This window comes from Oratosquilla oratoria, chromosome 26 (assembly GCF_046742065.1).
Source record: "Oratosquilla oratoria isolate Oo_2021 chromosome 26, ASM4674206v1, whole genome shotgun sequence".
Taxonomy (NCBI): Eukaryota; Metazoa; Arthropoda; class Malacostraca; order Stomatopoda; family Squillidae; genus Oratosquilla; species Oratosquilla oratoria.
This window is the reverse complement of record NC_134802.1, coordinates 21,139,951-21,157,694: the sequence shown is the minus strand read 5'-3', so window position 1 is coordinate 21,157,694 and position 17,744 is coordinate 21,139,951. Positions and strand designations below refer to the sequence as shown.

The 17,744-nt window shown below is 39.5% G+C and overlaps 1 protein-coding gene across 9 annotated transcripts in view; it reads left to right on the top strand.

Annotated features, from left to right (window-relative positions):
- LOC143039407 (histone-lysine N-methyltransferase SETD1-like) overlaps positions 1-15,316 on the top strand; it is a 109,231-nt gene extending 93,915 nt beyond the window's left edge. For 8 of the 9 annotated variants that reach the window (XM_076209392.1, XM_076209390.1, XM_076209394.1 and 5 more), the window contains 4 exons: positions 1,590-1,822; positions 8,501-8,689; positions 9,002-9,259; positions 12,581-15,316. In XM_076209392.1, the coding sequence (XP_076065507.1) occupies positions 1,590-1,822; positions 8,501-8,689; positions 9,002-9,259; positions 12,581-12,754 (854 nt within the window). In that variant the 3' untranslated portion in view covers positions 12,755-15,316. Of the gene's footprint in view, positions 1-1,075; positions 1,162-1,589; positions 1,823-8,500; positions 8,690-9,001; positions 9,260-12,580 lie in introns of those variants that run through there. The other variant, XR_012967634.1, reaches the window with a different exon arrangement.
- The last annotated feature ends 2,428 nt before the right edge of the window (positions 15,317-17,744 follow it).

Sequence of the window (17,744 nt, the reverse complement as noted above, 5' to 3'; positions counted from 1 at the left end):
AGAAATAGACATTTGGGAATGGATGCTAAGAGGAAATTGTATGAAATGGCAATTGTGCCAACAGCACTGTATGGGACAGAAACATGGAACAAAAGAGAGGAAAAGTTTAAATGTGCTTGAGATGAAATGTCTGAGAAGCATGGTAAGGGTTACTAGGTTGGATAGAGTGAGAAATGAGGAGTTGAGGAGAGTGGGGGTGGAAAAGGAAATGGGAGATAGGGTTGAGTATTGGGATGTTTTGGATACATGGAAAGAATAAGTGAAGAAAGATTAGTAAAAGAAGTGTGGAAGGCAGAGGAGGATGGAGTGAACATGAGGGAGTGACCAAGGATGAGATGGATGTAGAAGGGGCATTGAGAAAGAGGGGGATGTCTGTTAAGGAAGAAAGGGAGAAGACAAGATGGGGTGAGTGGAGAATGGTTGTGTATGGATGATGCTGTGATGCATGGGAGTGAGTGGGGGATGGGGTGTTTGGGAGTGGTTATGTGCAGCCTGAAGGGATTTCTCTCCATTTTTTTCTGCATGAGGGGACAGAGAGGGGGGTCGCTGATTAAATAAAGTGGCCTTGCTGTGGATGTACATTGCTTCTGACCCAGGGCAATGGGCAAGGTGCAGGGATGACCCGTCATCCAGGAGGAGCCAAGAGAAGAGGAAGTAAGGGAAGGGTGGTGAATGGGAGTGGAGTGGGTGAGGATGAAATGGGTGGAAATGGAATTATGCCTTTTGACTTTGGCTACTTACCTTGTAAGGGGAAAAAATCCCTTGGTATATGTATGTATGTAAGTATGTAAATGGATAAGATTGGGATTGCCATATTGAAGCAGTAGAGGCAAACCAGCACCAGCTGTTGGTCTCTGCTCAGGATGTGCTGCTTTGGTGCATTGCCTTTGACTCGAGCTGTGTGGCAGGGAACACTGATACCTTTGTACATGAGTGCTAAGAGGGAGGGGAACAACAAATGGATTTTGGATGGGTGTATAGTTTAATTGCCAACAACCTTATAAAGGGGAGGGCCCTTTTGGTGTATGTATGTATATGTCACTAATCCATCAATTTAATGGACCCCATTTGATAGATTACAAAGGTAAACAAAATCCAGTGACTCAAAATAGTCCATCCACCATATCACGACATATCAAGAATCCATATTTACAATCTTTGGTAAGTCTGTTATTAACATAAATAAATATGTTGAAATATTACATTTATTGGACTGATGAACCCCACCCCCCACCCCTCCCCAGCCTTACCCCTGAGTCAATTAAATTGAGGGATAGGTGTATGTATATATAGATTTGCCCATTCATATGTGGAAATTCCCATGGATGATTGGAGTTGTACAATACTGTACCTAGAATGTGATTTATAATCACTGGAGATCATGAGTTTTGTTCAAGAGAGACCAGGGGCAATGGATTGATTTATTGATCACTGGAAATCATTTATTTGAACTTGTGGGGACCAAAGGATTTATAAAGAGAAATGTTTGTATTGGACCACAGAAATTCATTTGATCCCATGAGCCATGGCCCTTCAGGAATTGATGAACAGTATTGTAAGTGTTAATTGATGTTAAATTTTTTAAACAGGTATTGACCAAGAGGACATTGAACTCCTAAAGAGAAGTTATGAAAAAATGTTGAGTGATCCAAACCAGTCATACTGGCTTAATGACACTCACTGGGTCGGACATCCCCCTACTGACATTCCTCTGCCGCCACGCAAGAAGCGCAAAGTGGATGACTTGCCTCTCCACAAGACGGGGTGTGCTCGCACTGAAGGCATCTATAAGGTTGACTCCAAACAAAAACAAAGGCACAAGGTATGTTTGAATCTGTGAAATTATACTATCCCCCCCCCCACACACACACACACACGCACACCTCTCTACCAATGGAGAACAATCTCGGCCCCTTTTACTTTATCATACTCAAAGGTACAAGATATAATTGATATGATTTTTTTCTTCCCCTCTCCCCATGGAAGAACAATCTCACCTCATTTACTTCCATCATACTCATCCCTTTAATTCCTTACATACATACATACATATACCAAGGCTTTTTCCCCTTTACTAGGGAGGTAGCCAAAAAGGAAAAGGCATAAAATCATTCCCACCCATTCCATCCCTGAAAACACTCCGCACCCCTCCACCCTCCCTCCCATCTTAGCACCTCCTAGATGACGGGTCCTTACTTAAACCAAGTAAAAATTGCACCTTTCTTCCCAAGCAATACTCCAATAGTACCTGTTCATCCATAATGCATCCTTCATGTAGAACAGGTCACCACAGTTTTAAACATACTTCCCTAACCCTCCCACTCATACACACATTTTTTGCATGTTCAGCATCTTGACCATATGCTTTTATGGCTTTGTTCACCTGATTCACCTACCCTTTCCATAGTATACCTTGCTCTTGCTCCTAGGACCAGTGAATCATGAATCCTTCAAGGATGTCATTTCTCACCCATTCTTAACATAAGTTGGCATGTTGTTTTCCCAGTATTTAACCCAGTCCATTCACATACCACAAACCTTACCATTCCTTGCTTTGTCAGTAGCCATTGCCAGTACCCGGAAGCTGTGGGTCACCTGCAAGAGAGGCCTGGGGCACATATTGATTGATCATGGTCCTCAAGTATTTCATTTCCACTGCATCCACACATCTTTTGTACCTGTCACCTAAGCCTTACACAATAGTCAGCACAGCTAATGCCTCATACACCCCTCTACTTCCTTTTATTTCTCCATGCACTCAAACAGAGCATGCAGTGCAGTATGGTACCATTTATTTATGATAATTTGTCTGAAAGAAATTTACTGTCATTTTGTACTAAGTTTCATAACTAGTTTTGTTACTTCATGTTTCCAAACCCAATTTAAGACACAATAAAACAGGGTCAACTGCACCTAATATTTATATAGTTTTCAACATATACATGTAATACTATTTATAGAAAGAAAACCTGTCCAATAGACATCATATGTATTATTTATATAAAATTGATGCCCTAGATTACAGGATACCACCTTAAATCTATTCTCATTTTATCCATGAAATTCTTGTTGATACTTCCATCCAGTGAATGACAACATATTTCTTCATTCTCTTTCTTCACCTTCTTTCTACTTTTTTCATGAAAGTAGCAGTTGCCGACAAGACTGACGAGTTAAACACCATTTGAGGACGAAGCCTTTATTTGGACGACGTTTCGCTTATTACTTGAAAAAGCTGTAATAAGCGAAACGTTGTACAAATAAAGGCTCTGTCCGTATATGGTGTTTAACTCGTCAGTCAATTCTTTCTACTTGGTCACACTCACAAACTACCACCAGTCATTTTAACCACTTCAGTTTGATGACATCTACATAAGCGTCATGAGGCGCAAGTGGATACCTGAGGATGTTGGTGTGGGTGTCTTGATTATATTTTTTTTATTGTAGTTGTATGGGGGGATGGAGAGGGGTGGGTCGCCGATTTAATGAAGTGGCCTTGCTGTGGGTGTGCTGTGTCTTGCGACACTGCTTCTGACATAGGGCAGTGGACAAGGTGCAGGGATGACCCGTCATCCAGGAGGTGCTAAGATAAGAGGGAGGGTGGAGGGGTGTGGAGTGTATTCAGGGATGGAATGGGTGGGAATGATTTTATGCCTTTTCCTTTTTGGCTACCTCCCATGTAAGGGGGAAAAAGCCTTGGTATATGTATGTAGTTGTACTACATGAGTTACCCCCAGATTCTGTGAACTGGTTTGATTATGTTTTCTGTTTGTTATTACTCATAGTAAAAGAGAATGAGTAATACAGCACTGCCTTTATATTTTATTATGCAAGTAGTGTGATGCAGCGTACATATGACAGCCAATGCAGTGCACAAGAATTTGACTTGTACTGAAGTGGTTAGATTTAGTTTCATTTGATAACACATCAACCCTTTTCAAATTGGGAAGAAATGATAAGCGGAGTCCCACAAAGCTCTGTATTGGCTCCGACAATGTTTGCCATGGATGAAGGTGTGGAATGTTATATAAACTTCTTTGCAGATGATGCAAAACTACTAAAGAGAGAAAGTGCAGAGGAAGATTGCAAATCATTACAAGAAGACCTGGGCATAATCTGGAAATGGAGTCAGAAGAGTGAAGTGAATTTCAACATCAAGAAATGGAATTTGGAAAAAGTGAAAAACAGAATATCGGGACAATACAAAATTGGTACAAAGGAAATTAAAAAAGTTAACTTGGAAAGGGACCTAGGAGTAACTATCAGCAATGACATGATGGCACCAGACAAACATATCAACAAACTATTTGGAGAAACTTTCAATTTATTAAGATCAATGAAAGTGGCTTTTGACTACATGATGAAGAAATGGTAAATAAAATATTAGTTACATTGATAAGACCAAAATTGGAGTACGCTGTGACACTATGGACACCTATTATTAAAAAGAACATAAAGAAATTAGAAGGAATTCAAAGAGCAACGACAAAGATGGCACAAACACTCTCCAAATTGACATACAAACAAAGATTGGACAAACTCGAACTACCAACCCTGGGACAAAGAAGAGAAAGAGGAGACCTGCTCATCTACAGAATTATGAAAGGGATTGAAGTCCTTGATAGAGATGACTTACTAAAGTGGGATAGAAGAAAAACGAGGACATGAAAAGAAACTTAAAAAGGATAGTTACAGAAGAGATCTGAAAAAGAATAGCTTCCCACACAGAGTGATAGATACCTGGAACAAACTGAATGAAGAAACAGTGAGTGCAAAAACTATACAAGAATTTAAGAAACTGGATACTGAAAGATACAAAAATGGGTCACTATGAGCATAGCTCTTCCTGTAAAATACAGCTAAGTAAATACACACACTAAAATGGGATAGGAGAAAAACAAGAGGACATGAAAAGAAACTTAAAAAGGATAGTTACAGAAGAGATCTGAAAAAGAATAGCTTCCCACCCAGAGTGATAGATATCTGGAACAAACTGAATGAGGAAACAGTGAGTGCAAAAACTGTACAAGAATTTAAGATCAAACTGGATGCTGAAAAATATAAAAGTGGGTCACTATGAGCATAGCTCTCTTCCCTTAAAATACAACTAGGTAAATATATATACAAAAATGTAAGAACAAACTAGATGCTCAGATACAAAGATGGGTCACTACGAGCATAGCTCCCCTTCCTGTATAATACAACTAGGTAAATAAATAAACACAATAAGAGTTGTAGATAGTGACATGAAAAGCAGAAAGTTTGCATTGATTTATATGCCCTCAAAAATGGGGTCTTGGAAAGAGATTATTCCAAAATGTTAGATGATACAAGACTCATTAAACAAGATGCTGAAGGATGGAAATAAAGCAGTACTTAAGGGAGATTTTAACTGCAAAGGAATCTGTCGGGAAGAGATGGCAATGAAAGGTGAAGATCAATGGGGAAATGTTTTACTCAACATGACTATAGAACATATAAAGACACAATGGGTAAAAGAAAGCATTATATTTAGAAATAATAAAGAACCATCGAGGCTAAATTTATCATTTGCATTACAACCTGAAATTATGGACAAAATTTAATACAAGACACCAATTGCGAAGAGTGACCATATACTACTTGAGATAGAACTAAAGGAGGAAATATAGAGAGAAATGAGAAACACAGAAAAGGCAGACTGATGTGTAGTAAAACGGACTGAGAAACTTAGGAAATTTTTTCTTTAAGTGAACTGGGAAAAATTCTATAATGAAGAAACACAAGTGGAAGGGAAATGGATGATTCTGATGAAAATCTATAAAGAAGGAGTGGATAAATATGTCCCAAAGCAAAAACAGGAAAAAGTAGATATCAAATGCTGGTTTAACAGAAAATGCAGCAAAGCGAAAGAAGAGAGAAACTTAGGAAAGATGGAGAAAAAAAATAAAATAAAATAAAAGATAAAATAGAAAGTGGCAAATATATATCAATCAAAGGAATGAATATGTAAAAATACACTGGGAAGAAAAGAAACAATGAAAAAGACAAAAGAAAAATTTAAGGATCAACCAAAGCTATTCTATAGATATGTAAGTGGTAAAACAAACGGGAAATAGTGAAATTTCACCAAGGAAATATGGAATACATAGAGGATACAGAAATGAATAAGCACTTTGTCAGTTTTTACTAGAGAAAATGTAAAACCTTGTGATGAAGTAAGAGAAGTAACCCAATGAGGGAAATAGCAGTATTGCAGAAAAATAATGGACCAAATAATGAACCTTGATGTCAGAAAATTGCACAGCCCAGATGGAATAGCAAACTGGATATTAAAAGAATATAAATAAAAACTAATAGACAAAATGTATAACATAAGTTGCTCACTCAAGGAAGGAAAAATACCAGAATGGAAAAATGTTGATATAGTACCAGTTTTTAAAGGAGGAAATAGGGAAGACCCAACAAATTATGGACCGGTTTCTTTTACAAGCACGATAGCCAAAATTTCTGAAAAAGTCATAAAAAGTAGATGGATAAAACATCTGGAGGAGAACAATATACTAAATCCAAGACAATTTGGTTTTAAACAGGGAAGATCATGTACCACAAATTTTATCTGTTTTTACAAAAAGCTTTTGACAAAGTCCCTCACAAAAAACTATTAAGAAAACTGGAAACCATAGGAGGAATATAAGGTAAACTACTGAAATGGATGGAGGAGTTTTTGCATGGAAGAAAACTGAGGGTAGTGTTCAGAGAAAAGTTCTATTTGGGAAGAGTTGATTAGCGGAGTTCCACAAGGATCAGTATTGGCTCCAATAATGTTTGCTATTTATATGAATGACATGGACAAGGGTGTGGAATGTTACATGAGCTTCTTTGCAGATGACACAAAGCTGTTAAAGTACTGAAACAGACTGATTCAATGCAGAGAGATCTGAACAGAGTTTGGGAATGGAGTCAGAGGTGGGAAGTGGACTTCAATACTAAGAAATGTAGCATAATGGAATTTGGAAAAACTAAAAAAAGGATATTAGGACAACATAAAAGTGGTGCAAAGTTAAGAAAATGGGATCTGAAAAAGACCTGGGAGTAATCATCACAAAGGCTTATCCCCTGACAAACAGATAAACGAAATTGTCGACAAAACCTATAACTTGCAAAGATTAATAAAAGTGGATTTTACTTACTTGGACGAAGAAATGGTAAAGAAAATACTAGTCACACTAATAAGGCCAAAATTGGAGTATGCAGCAACACTCAGTTCTATAAAGAATATAAGGAAAATTGAGAGAATCCAGAGAGTAACTATGAAGACAGTCCAGCACTGTCAAAACCGGCTTTTACTTGCTTGGATGAAGAAATGGTAAAGAAAATACTAGTCACACTAATAAGGCCAAAATTGGAGTACACAGCAACACTATGGTCATCCAGTTCTAAAAAGAATATAAGGAAAATTGAGAGAATCCAGAGAGCAACTACGAAGATGGTCCTAGCACTATCAAAACTGTCATATGAAGACAGATTTCAAAATTAGAATTACCAACTCTGGAACAAAGAAGAGAAAGAGGCCTTGTTGACCATCTACAGAATTATGAAAGGTATAGAAGTCCTGGACAGAGAAGACTTACTAAATTGAGATAAGAGGAACACAAGAGGACATGAAAGGAAACTAAAAAAGAACAGTTATAGAAGAGATCTGAAAAAGAACAGCTTTCCCCATGGAGTGGTGGATGTATGGAACACACTTGACAAAACAATAGTGCGTGTGCAAAAACAATACAAGAATTTAAGGACAAATTAGACATGGCAAGATACAAAAACAGGACATCACGAGCATAGCACTTCTCATAAGTTACATACATACATACATATACCAAGGCTTTTTCCCCCTTACAAGGGAGGTAGCCAAAAAGGAAAAGGCATAAAATCATTCCCACCCATTCCATCCCTGAATACACTCCACAACCCTTCACCCTCCCTCTCATCTTAGCACCTCCTGGATGACGGGTCATCCCTGCACCTTGTCCATTGCCCTGGATCAGAAGCAGTGTTGCAAGACACAGCACATCCACAGCAAGGCCGCTTCATTAAATCGGCGACCCCCCCTCTCCGTCCCCTCATGCATAAAAGGAGAAGACGGGGAGAAAATCCCTTCGGGCTGCGTCAAATTTTGCTCACACATACCACCTCACCCCCATCCCACCTCATGCATCACAACAATATCCATATATAACCATTCTCCATTCACCCCTGTCTTCTGAATGACCCGGTTGATAGGATTTTGGTTTAATTTATATCGTGGAAACCTTGTCCTTTTGCTCTGACTTTGCAATAGAAAAATATTGAAAAAGGATTCAGTCCCCTCACATGTTAATTAAATCAGAAGAGAATGCATTGATTGTTTGTGCTATTTGAACATTAATGAGACACTTCATTCTGTGAGTTAACAGTATTTCCTTCACTTTGACTAATTGTGAGAATCTCCATTTAATTTCTTACATTTTGCTCTCAACAGTTTACATCTCACCAAGAAATTGCCAACACCCCAGATGAACAACAACAAAGTTTAGCTGTGTTAGAATCAAGTAAAGCCAAGCCTACTCAGATGTCTGTGAGCAGAGAAGTGAGAGCATTCCAAAGAAGACTTCTTACAGCATTTGGAAATGAGACTGACTCAGATCTGCTTAAGTTTAATCAGTTGAAGGTAAGTTCTGTGATTCTTGGGTATAGGTGATGAATTGTATTGATTGGAAACTTGTTGTCTTGGAATATCCACCTGTGCAGACTGTTTGCCTTGTATCAGTGTGGGGCAGTTTCTATGGAGGAGAGCTATTGTCATTTGTAAGTTTGTGAAAAAGTGAAGTAAGTCAGAGCATTGTAGTGAGGGGTTGGGATGACCATTCACCCATGAGGAGCCAAGATAGAAGAAATGATGAATGGGTTGTTGGATGGGTCTAGGGTGGTGTTTATGCTTTGATTTGGCCATTCTCTCTTATGTAACATTTTATTTTTACAGTTCCGAAAGAAGTTACTAAGGTTCGGAAAGTCCAGAATTCATGACTGGGGCTTATTTGCCATGGAAGCTATTGCAGCAGATGAGATGGTGATCGAATATGTTGGACAGATGATTCGACCCATTGTTGCAGACCTCAGAGAAAATAATTATGAAAAAATGGGCATTGGCTCTTCGTACTTGTTTCGAATCGATATGGAGGCCATTATTGATGCTACCAAGTGTGGAAATTTGGCTAGATTTATCAACCATTCGTGCAATGTAAGTACAACTCAAGCTTAATGCTTTTGTTATTAATTTCTGTTCCTGTAGTAATCCAGCAATTCTGACACAGCGGTGCTCTCTGCATTTTTTTCCCCCCCAACCATTGACAACCAAATTTGTGTAAGGGGTGACTTTAAATAATGGGATCATTGATAATTCGTTATTCCAGTTTCATCTATCATTGCTGCACAAAATAATTTGGTATTATTTGGTATCCTTAAAGAGCACCACTGTACCAAAAAGGCCTATAAGTTTATATACAGATATAGTATAGATAGAATGAATGTTTCTCCTTTAAAATTATTAGTAATTTTGCTCACTCTAGACAACCATGAATCCAATCCAATTGAAACATCCAGTAGTTAAATTGATTGGCCAGATTATTCCAATATAAAAGACTCAAGGGGGAAGTCACAAGGTGTGCAAAGATGGTGTGTGGAACAAGGAGGATGGGAGGAAATAGAAGGAAGGGTAGTGAGTGGTGGGAGGAAGAAGCAAAGAAGGTTGTAGAAGAGAAGAAGTGAGCTCTCACACATTGGTTACAAAATAGGATGAGGGAATCATATGAGAGGTAAAAAGAAAAGAGAAGAGAAGTAAAGCATAAGATAAGGGAGGCAAAGAGGAGAACAGATGTGAAATGGGGTAAGAGTATGACAAATTTTTGAAAGTAATAAAAAGATGTTTTGGAAAGAAATTAAGAGAGGAAGAGGAGGTGAATCAAGTAGAGAAGAAAAAGTAAAAGGTGCAGATGAGAGATGATAATGGAAGAGAAGACAGTAAGAGAAAGATGGGCAGAGTATTTTAGGGAGTTGCAAAGTGTGAAGGAGGATAGGGAGAGAAAGATAGTTGCATTGGGAAGTGCTGAGAAAATGACTGTGATGATTGAGGAAAATGGAGTAGAAGTAAGGAAAGATGAATTGAAGGCAGTTGTAAAGACGGTGAGAGCAGGTAAGGCACCTGGGTTGGATGGATGTCATGCAGAATGTCTGAAAAAAGGAGGTACAGTGATGGTGGACAGGCTGGTGAGGTTATTACAAAGGATTACAAAGGCGGAGCATGCCGACAGGAGACCTTTTGATCCATATCTAGGTCGGATGGAAAAAAAAAAAAAAAAAAATCATATTAATAATAAATTAAAACTATAATAATGTTTGTTTAAAAGAGGGTAGATTGCCGTAGGACTGGAGGAGTGCCTGTATAGTTCCACTTTACGAAGGAAAAAGAGACAAGTGTGAGTAGTAGTTTCAAAGGGATCAGTTTGTTAAGTGTAATTGGGAAGGCTTATGGGAGGGTCTTGATTGAGAGGATTAGGAGAGGAACAGAGGGAGTAAATGGTGAGGAACAGTGTGGGTTTAGGACAGGTAGGGGATGTGTAGATCAGATTTTTGTGGTAAGACAGATATGTGAGAAAACTATAGGAAAAGGTAAGGATATTTTTGGGCTTTTATAGATTTGGAAAAGGTTTATGACAGGGTAAACAGGAAGGCACTGTGGGAGGTCTTGCAGATATATAGAATAGGAGGAAAGCTTTTAAGAGCAGTCAAGAGTTTTGATGAAAGTAGTAGAGCTTGTGTTAGGATTAGAAATGGAGAGAGTGAGTGGTTCAAGGTAAAGGTGGGACTTCATCAGGGATGTGTTATGTCACCTAGGCTGTATAATTTATGCATGGATGGGGTGGTACGAGAGGTAAATGCATGGGTAGTCGGTCAGGGATTGGAGATGGTTAAAGAAAATGGAGAAAAGTGGAAGATAAGCAAGCTGTTATTTGCTGACAAGATGTACAAGGGGAGATAGTGGCAGCAGACTGGAAGTGAGTATTAAGGGAGAGAGACTGGAGTAGGTGGATAAGTTTTAGGTACTTGGGTGCAAATGTGGCAGGAAAGAGAGGAGTGGAGTTAGAGGTAGAATGTAGATTGAGAGAAGCAAGTAAATGTCTTGGTGGATTAAAAAGTGTAATGAGAAATAGACATTTGGGAGTGGATGCTAAGAGGAGATTGTATGGAGTGATTGTGCCGACAGCACTGTACGGGGCAGTGCTGGACCATAAGAGAGGGAGAGAGGAGGAATTTGAATGTATTTACCTAGTTGTAATACACGGGAGGGGAGCTATGCTGGTGGTGACCCGTCTTTGTATATCTCCACATCAAGTTTTATCTTAAAATCTTGTATAGTGTTTGCACATACTGTTTTGTTGTCTGATTTGTTCCATGTATTAATGTGTTTGAGATAAGGTGCCTGAGAGGTATGATAGGGGTTATTAGGCTGGATAGAGTGAGAAATGAGGTGAGGAGGAGAATGAGGGTGGAAAGGGAGTTGGGAGATAGGGTTGATGAAAGAGTATTGGGATGGTTTGGACACATGAAAAGAATGAGTGAAGAAAGACTAGTAAAAGAGGTGTGGAAGGAGTGAACATGAGGGGTGGTCCTAGGATGAGATGGATGGATGTGGTAAAAGGGGCAATGGGAAAGAGGGGAATGTCTGTTGAGGAAGGATGGGAGAGGACAGAAGATAGGGGTGAATTGAGAACGGTCGTGTATGGATGATGCTGTGATGCATGAGAGGGAATGGGTGGGGATGGGGGGTGAGGGAGTATATGTGAGAAATAAATTGATGCAGCCCAAAGGTATTTCTCCTTGTTCTCTCCTTTTCTGCATGAGGGGATGGAGAGGCTGCGGATGTGCTTTGTCTTGTGACGCTGCCTCTGACCCAGGGCAGTGGACAAGATGCAGGGATGACCCATCATCCAGGAGGTGCCAAGATAAGAGGGAGGGAAGAGGGGGAGAGGGGAGTGGAGTATGTTGGGGGTGGAATGGGTGGGAGTGGTTTTTATGGCTTTGTTTTTTGGCTTCTTCCCTTGTAAGGGGGAAAAAACCTTTGGTATATGTATGTATATAAAAGTACCTAAAGATTGTAGGCCTCGCTTTTGATACATATGTGCCCTTTAGCCCCCACATCAAAATGACAGTAGAAATCAACAAAAAAATAAATATACCAAGATCAGTGCACAAATTTTGGTGAACAGAAGAAAACTAATCACAGTCTACTAATGATGCTTGACAACTACACTCGGCCACACCTCCACAGAATGGTTCCCAACAATTGGGAAAACAAATATAAACATCTTATAAATTGCTGGAAATAAAGTATTGAGAATAATAATAATAGAATGCACCAAAATCATCCTAGTAGAACATCTGCTCACAAAAACTTAAATCCTCTCTATAGAGTATACATACATATTGATTAGTTACTGGGTATTACTGGGTCAATTTAAGAAGCTTTTTATGACTTATAATGATTTTTGCTTTCCATCCACAGCCCAACTGTTATGCAAAAATCATCAGCGTGGAAGGTCAAAAGAAAATCGTCATTTATTCTAAGCAGCCCATTGCATGTGGGGATGAAATCACATATGACTACAAGTTTCCCATTGAGGATGAAAAGATTGTTTGTCTATGTGGTGCTTCTCAGTGTAAGGGAACTCTCAACTAAGGACGACCAGTATGTGGAGACCTTAATGTACCAGCTCACCGCAGGTATAACCCAAGTATTGCTCAAGGGGAAGGTGTGTCTGTAGTTCCCCCCTCATCTCACAAGATAACTTTGCAATCACTGCCATAGTTCACTCTGCATCTCTCAGTTTATTCAACTGGCTGGGAGGGGATCCGCTTATCTTACCTTTGACACTTGATACTACATGGTCAGGGCTTGCCAACAATTCCCTGTTATGGTTGGTACTGCCTTGTGCTTGAAAATCAGCATTTTATTTTATTTATTTTTTTATTATATATTTGTTTCCATTCAGCATTTGTCATTTATAGCCAATATTTTTTACTTATTTATTTGATTTTGTTATTATTATTATTATTTTCCCCAACTCTTCTAAAGCATGTTTACCCCCAGTCGTAATTTGGTCTTCATTTTGTAATTGAAAACCGTACTGTTCCTGTAAATGACCAGGCAGTCACCAGTTGAGGGGTTAAAATAGTATTATTGTGAGGCTAGGCAAGACAACACTGTATACGCATGACAAGGCCTTTCTCTTGATGGAGTGGCCCATGTCAGTTGACACAGTATCACCTCGTATAATCCCACATTCAGGACAAGTCTTACAACCTTAGAAATGTAATCCTCACCAAGTCAACTTTACTCTAATCATCATCCCATATACTGATCTCAAGTAGCCCTGCCATAGACATGTCCCAGACAGTCACAGTGTGGCCCCACATTGAGACCGTAACCCATAATTCACATCTGTAAGTCATAGCACATTTTGGTCAGGTTTTAAAATGTCACAACATGTGGTTTGTCACATTTTAGTGTAAATACAAAATCTTGTCTACCTAAGATGAAGACCAAAAATGAGAGGTTAGGTTTATGAAATGTAAATTAAATTACTTGACAGCATGTTTTTAGTAAATGTGAGATGGAAGCTGTCATCTTGTGCATGAAAACCTGTTGGGAAGAAGTGAAATGTGGTGATCACATTTAGCACAGCTTCTTAGGGATGGATGCGCATTTGATGAAGAAAGTCAGTCTTGTTTCGTAATCTTCATTTCATCGGGAAAAAGAAATTTATGGCTAAATAGTTTGTACTTTGTTGTTGACAATTCACCAGCACTTCTGTCCATGTGGACAATATTGCACAGTTACTGAGAACTATTTTGGGTTCATGGTGTTGTGGGAGGTCTGGGAATTCATACGTGAAGCACCCACATTTTATTTATTTCATTTTATAAAGGATCCAGTCATTTTTGTTCAACATGATTGTAAACTGATCATACTGTGATTAGTAATTGGAACAGCATTATTTTATGCTGTGGTTGTAGTAGGATTTGTCTGTATGTGTAGTCATCATCAGTTTGGACTGACAATGTGGGGAAGGAATGATGCATGCTAGTTCAGGAACCATTATTATGTGTTGACAGAGATGAGGAAGTTTGTGTGATGGAAGATTGTTTCCATAAAAGATATATAGTTGCAAGAGCAAAGGTACCTCACAGTTTTGATGTTTAGCTTATATCATATCACCTGTTATGCAAGAATGTGTGATGTTGCGTATTGTGCGTCCCTCCTCTTATCCACTGTATGTCAGATGTGAGATGTGTGGCACCCTCACTACACTTCATTTTTGTAGCATTTTTTTTTTTTTTTTTTTTCCAATCCCCCTTTTTAAAAGCAGGCATTTTATAAAATAATGAATTATTTTGCAGCTACATCCATAAAATTTTACAAATGTAAAGGAACTGTGTTTGCAGCTAACGGTGGTGCCATTTGTGAGGACATGCTATATTTCAAGTTAATAATCATTTGATGATGCTTGTAAAGAATTGTTAAAAGGGTATTAAAGTATTACGAACACATTTCCAAGATTATGCCAGTATGTAGTATGTTTAAGTGGTCAAAAAAGAAGCATGTATCCATCTAAATCGTCAGCTAGCTTCCAGTCGGATGTGAAATGGATTTTTTATTTATTTATTTTTTTCATCTGAGACTCCAGTTTCACTCACAGGGCTCATTCTGTCAGAAGGAAAAGTGGCAAGGATATCTGATAGATTATACATATGTGTCAAGGAAGATCTTGAGAAGATGTGACATTACCTGAGTCATACAAATTGATTGATTATGGTGTCAAGGTCCTTGGTCTTTGCATCTCGACCCTGCTTGGAAGCAGAACCCACTCAGCCATTTAAGGAGGATCTGCAACACCCAGATGCAGCATGTCAAGCAGTGAAAGTACATTGGTGTATGGTACAAGCCCCCACCCCCCACCCCCTTTTTTTATTATTATTAATTAAAGCTGTACTATGTCACAGCATTAAAGGCTCCTGTATTATGTAACACTGCAGTCCCGTGATACGAGCAGTAGCTGCCCCATGTACCACTACGTTAGGACCATCTGGCAGTTTTATTGTATTGTGACAGAAGGGTAGGTGGTCACAGAAGCTATATTAGTCTTCTATGTGTTAAAGTTGGTACAGAAGCTTTGCAACTTAGCTGCTCGGCTAATTGTCTTGTGTAAATAATATGTAAATAGACTGTGTACTTTTGTAACGAAGTCTTTCATAAACCTATCAGAAATCATGTGGATTATTTTCCCTCAAAGAAAAATATATTTCAAGTGTCACCATTTATTTGTATCAATGTGGATGATCCACACCTTTTCACCATTGTAGTTGGGCTCCATATCAACTCCACCTAGTTTGAAATTGCATACATTCTCCCAGGATGCCTGACTACCCTTTTTATCAGCAAAGCTCAGGAAGTTTATAGTGGTTCTCACAGGGGTGAGAAGACCAGGCAGTAGCAAGTCAGTATGGAGAGGTTAACACCTACTTCAGTTTGGGCCAAACTGATGGGGCCCACCTTAGAGGAGTATCTGTAGGCATATCTAGCCAAATACAGCATGCTATTGGTTGATGAGTATGAGGCTGAAGCACATCTTGAGCTTCTCATTGCTGTATATGCTCCTGTTCAGGTGTATAATACTGAAGAGATTTTATGCCAAGTTTGAACCTTTAGTTGACCACTGCCCACCCCAAGACATTGATTGTTCTGAGTGATTTCATTGCATTTACAGGCACCAAAAGAGCTGGCTATGAAGTATTACCCCCCATGGTTCTGGAACCAGGAACATTAACAGTTCTCTATAAAGGATTTGTGGGAAAACCCAGTTTCGGCTGTGGCCTTCCTTGGGGAGACGGGACTGCTCGGACAGACAGTCTAGGGAACGACAACAACAACAGTTCTCTCCTAGGGATAGGTGCCACCTGCATAGCACTGGTGGTCAGGGATGTTTGCTGCTGTTTGGCTCCCAACTCTTGGGGTTGGGGTTGGGGGGGGTGATCCCACGATGAAGATGCTGCGGCACCAGGAATAATACACCAGAAATAATACAGCCATACCTTGATACACTCAACACATGGTTTATTACAGACTCAAAATAGCCCCAGCCAAATCTACAGTAACACTTTTCACCAACTGGACAAAAGAACACACATACATTCCTCATCTCAATATCAACAACACTAATACCACACACACCCCAAAAATCCTTGGTGTAACATACGATACATCTATGTCATTTAAACAACACATCACAAACATAAAAAATAAATGCATACCTAGACTCAACACACTTAAATCAATCACTAGAACAACATTTGGACAAAACAAAGAAACTAATACTACAATATACAAACAATGCATACACTCAGTGATGAATCATGCAAGTCCTGCATGGGCACCTAATCTCAGTGAGACACCTTGACACCCTTCAGACCATACAAAACAGTCTTAAAAACAATTATAGGCTGCACAAATACAACACCTACAGACCACCTCAACGTCAAAGATCACCTTGATGTGAGAGGCACACAAACACTTGCTGCAGCTTCCACAAACACAGCACACCCGCTACACTACATAGCAGAACACCCACACATACCAAGAAATATAAAAAAAACACCCAAATATCTATATCACACACAAATACTCTCTTCCTCCAAAACCACCAAATACCAGCCTCCAGAAACATATTCATAATCACATCACTCACTGCTCCATTAACACACTAAAAGACAACACATTCCTGCTTGCCAGACCCCCTGATATCCATCCCTCTGAATCCTCTCTCCCATGAAAGGACAGAGTCCACCTGGCCAGACTGCAATGAGGGTGCCACCCAGCCCTTCTAAGCTACCAGAAGAGACTGGATGAATGCCCAGGATGTAACACTTCACCCCATACTATTCAACACGTCATGTAAGACTGCAATCACAATCACGCACGCAAACAACACAACATACTCTCCATAAAGGATTTGTTGGAAAACCCTGTTTTGGCCGTGGCATTCCTTGAGGAGACGGGACTTCTCAGACAGACAGTCTAGGGAACAACAACAACAGTTCTCTCCTAAACTTCCTTGGTTCAGAAAGCTATGGATTGGTTCCTGGTTCCAGAAACAAGCCATAGCTTCCTATCAATGGTGTATGGGTGGCAGTTCCTGATTGCCAATAGACAAATCTCTGACCTCTAAAAAGGGCCTAGTTTTCCCTATCTGGAAGAGGAAAAGGGACTGGTAGGACTGCAACAACTGCTCAGTGTGCCAGGTAAGGGACATTCATTGCTGATGCAGGTTCATTCACATTTGCTAAAGCTTTAGGAGCCTGAGAAGTCTGGGTTCACAATGCCGCACGCCAACAACTGATTAGATCCTAGTACTTCCTATTCTTGTGGAGCATTGATACTAGTCTCAATAGGAGTTTCTTGTAGCTTATGTTGATCTCAAGGAGTGACACGGTGAATCATGGGGTGCTCTGTGATCTTCTGTAGTTACATGGGATTCCTGCAAGGATGGTTGACTTGACGTCTGGCTTATACTCTGCGACAGAGTTCTGTAAATCATGGAGGAAGCATGTCCAGCTTCTTTCTGGTTCAGGATTGAGGCAAGGGTGCTCTTAACCCAACACATATCCCCCTC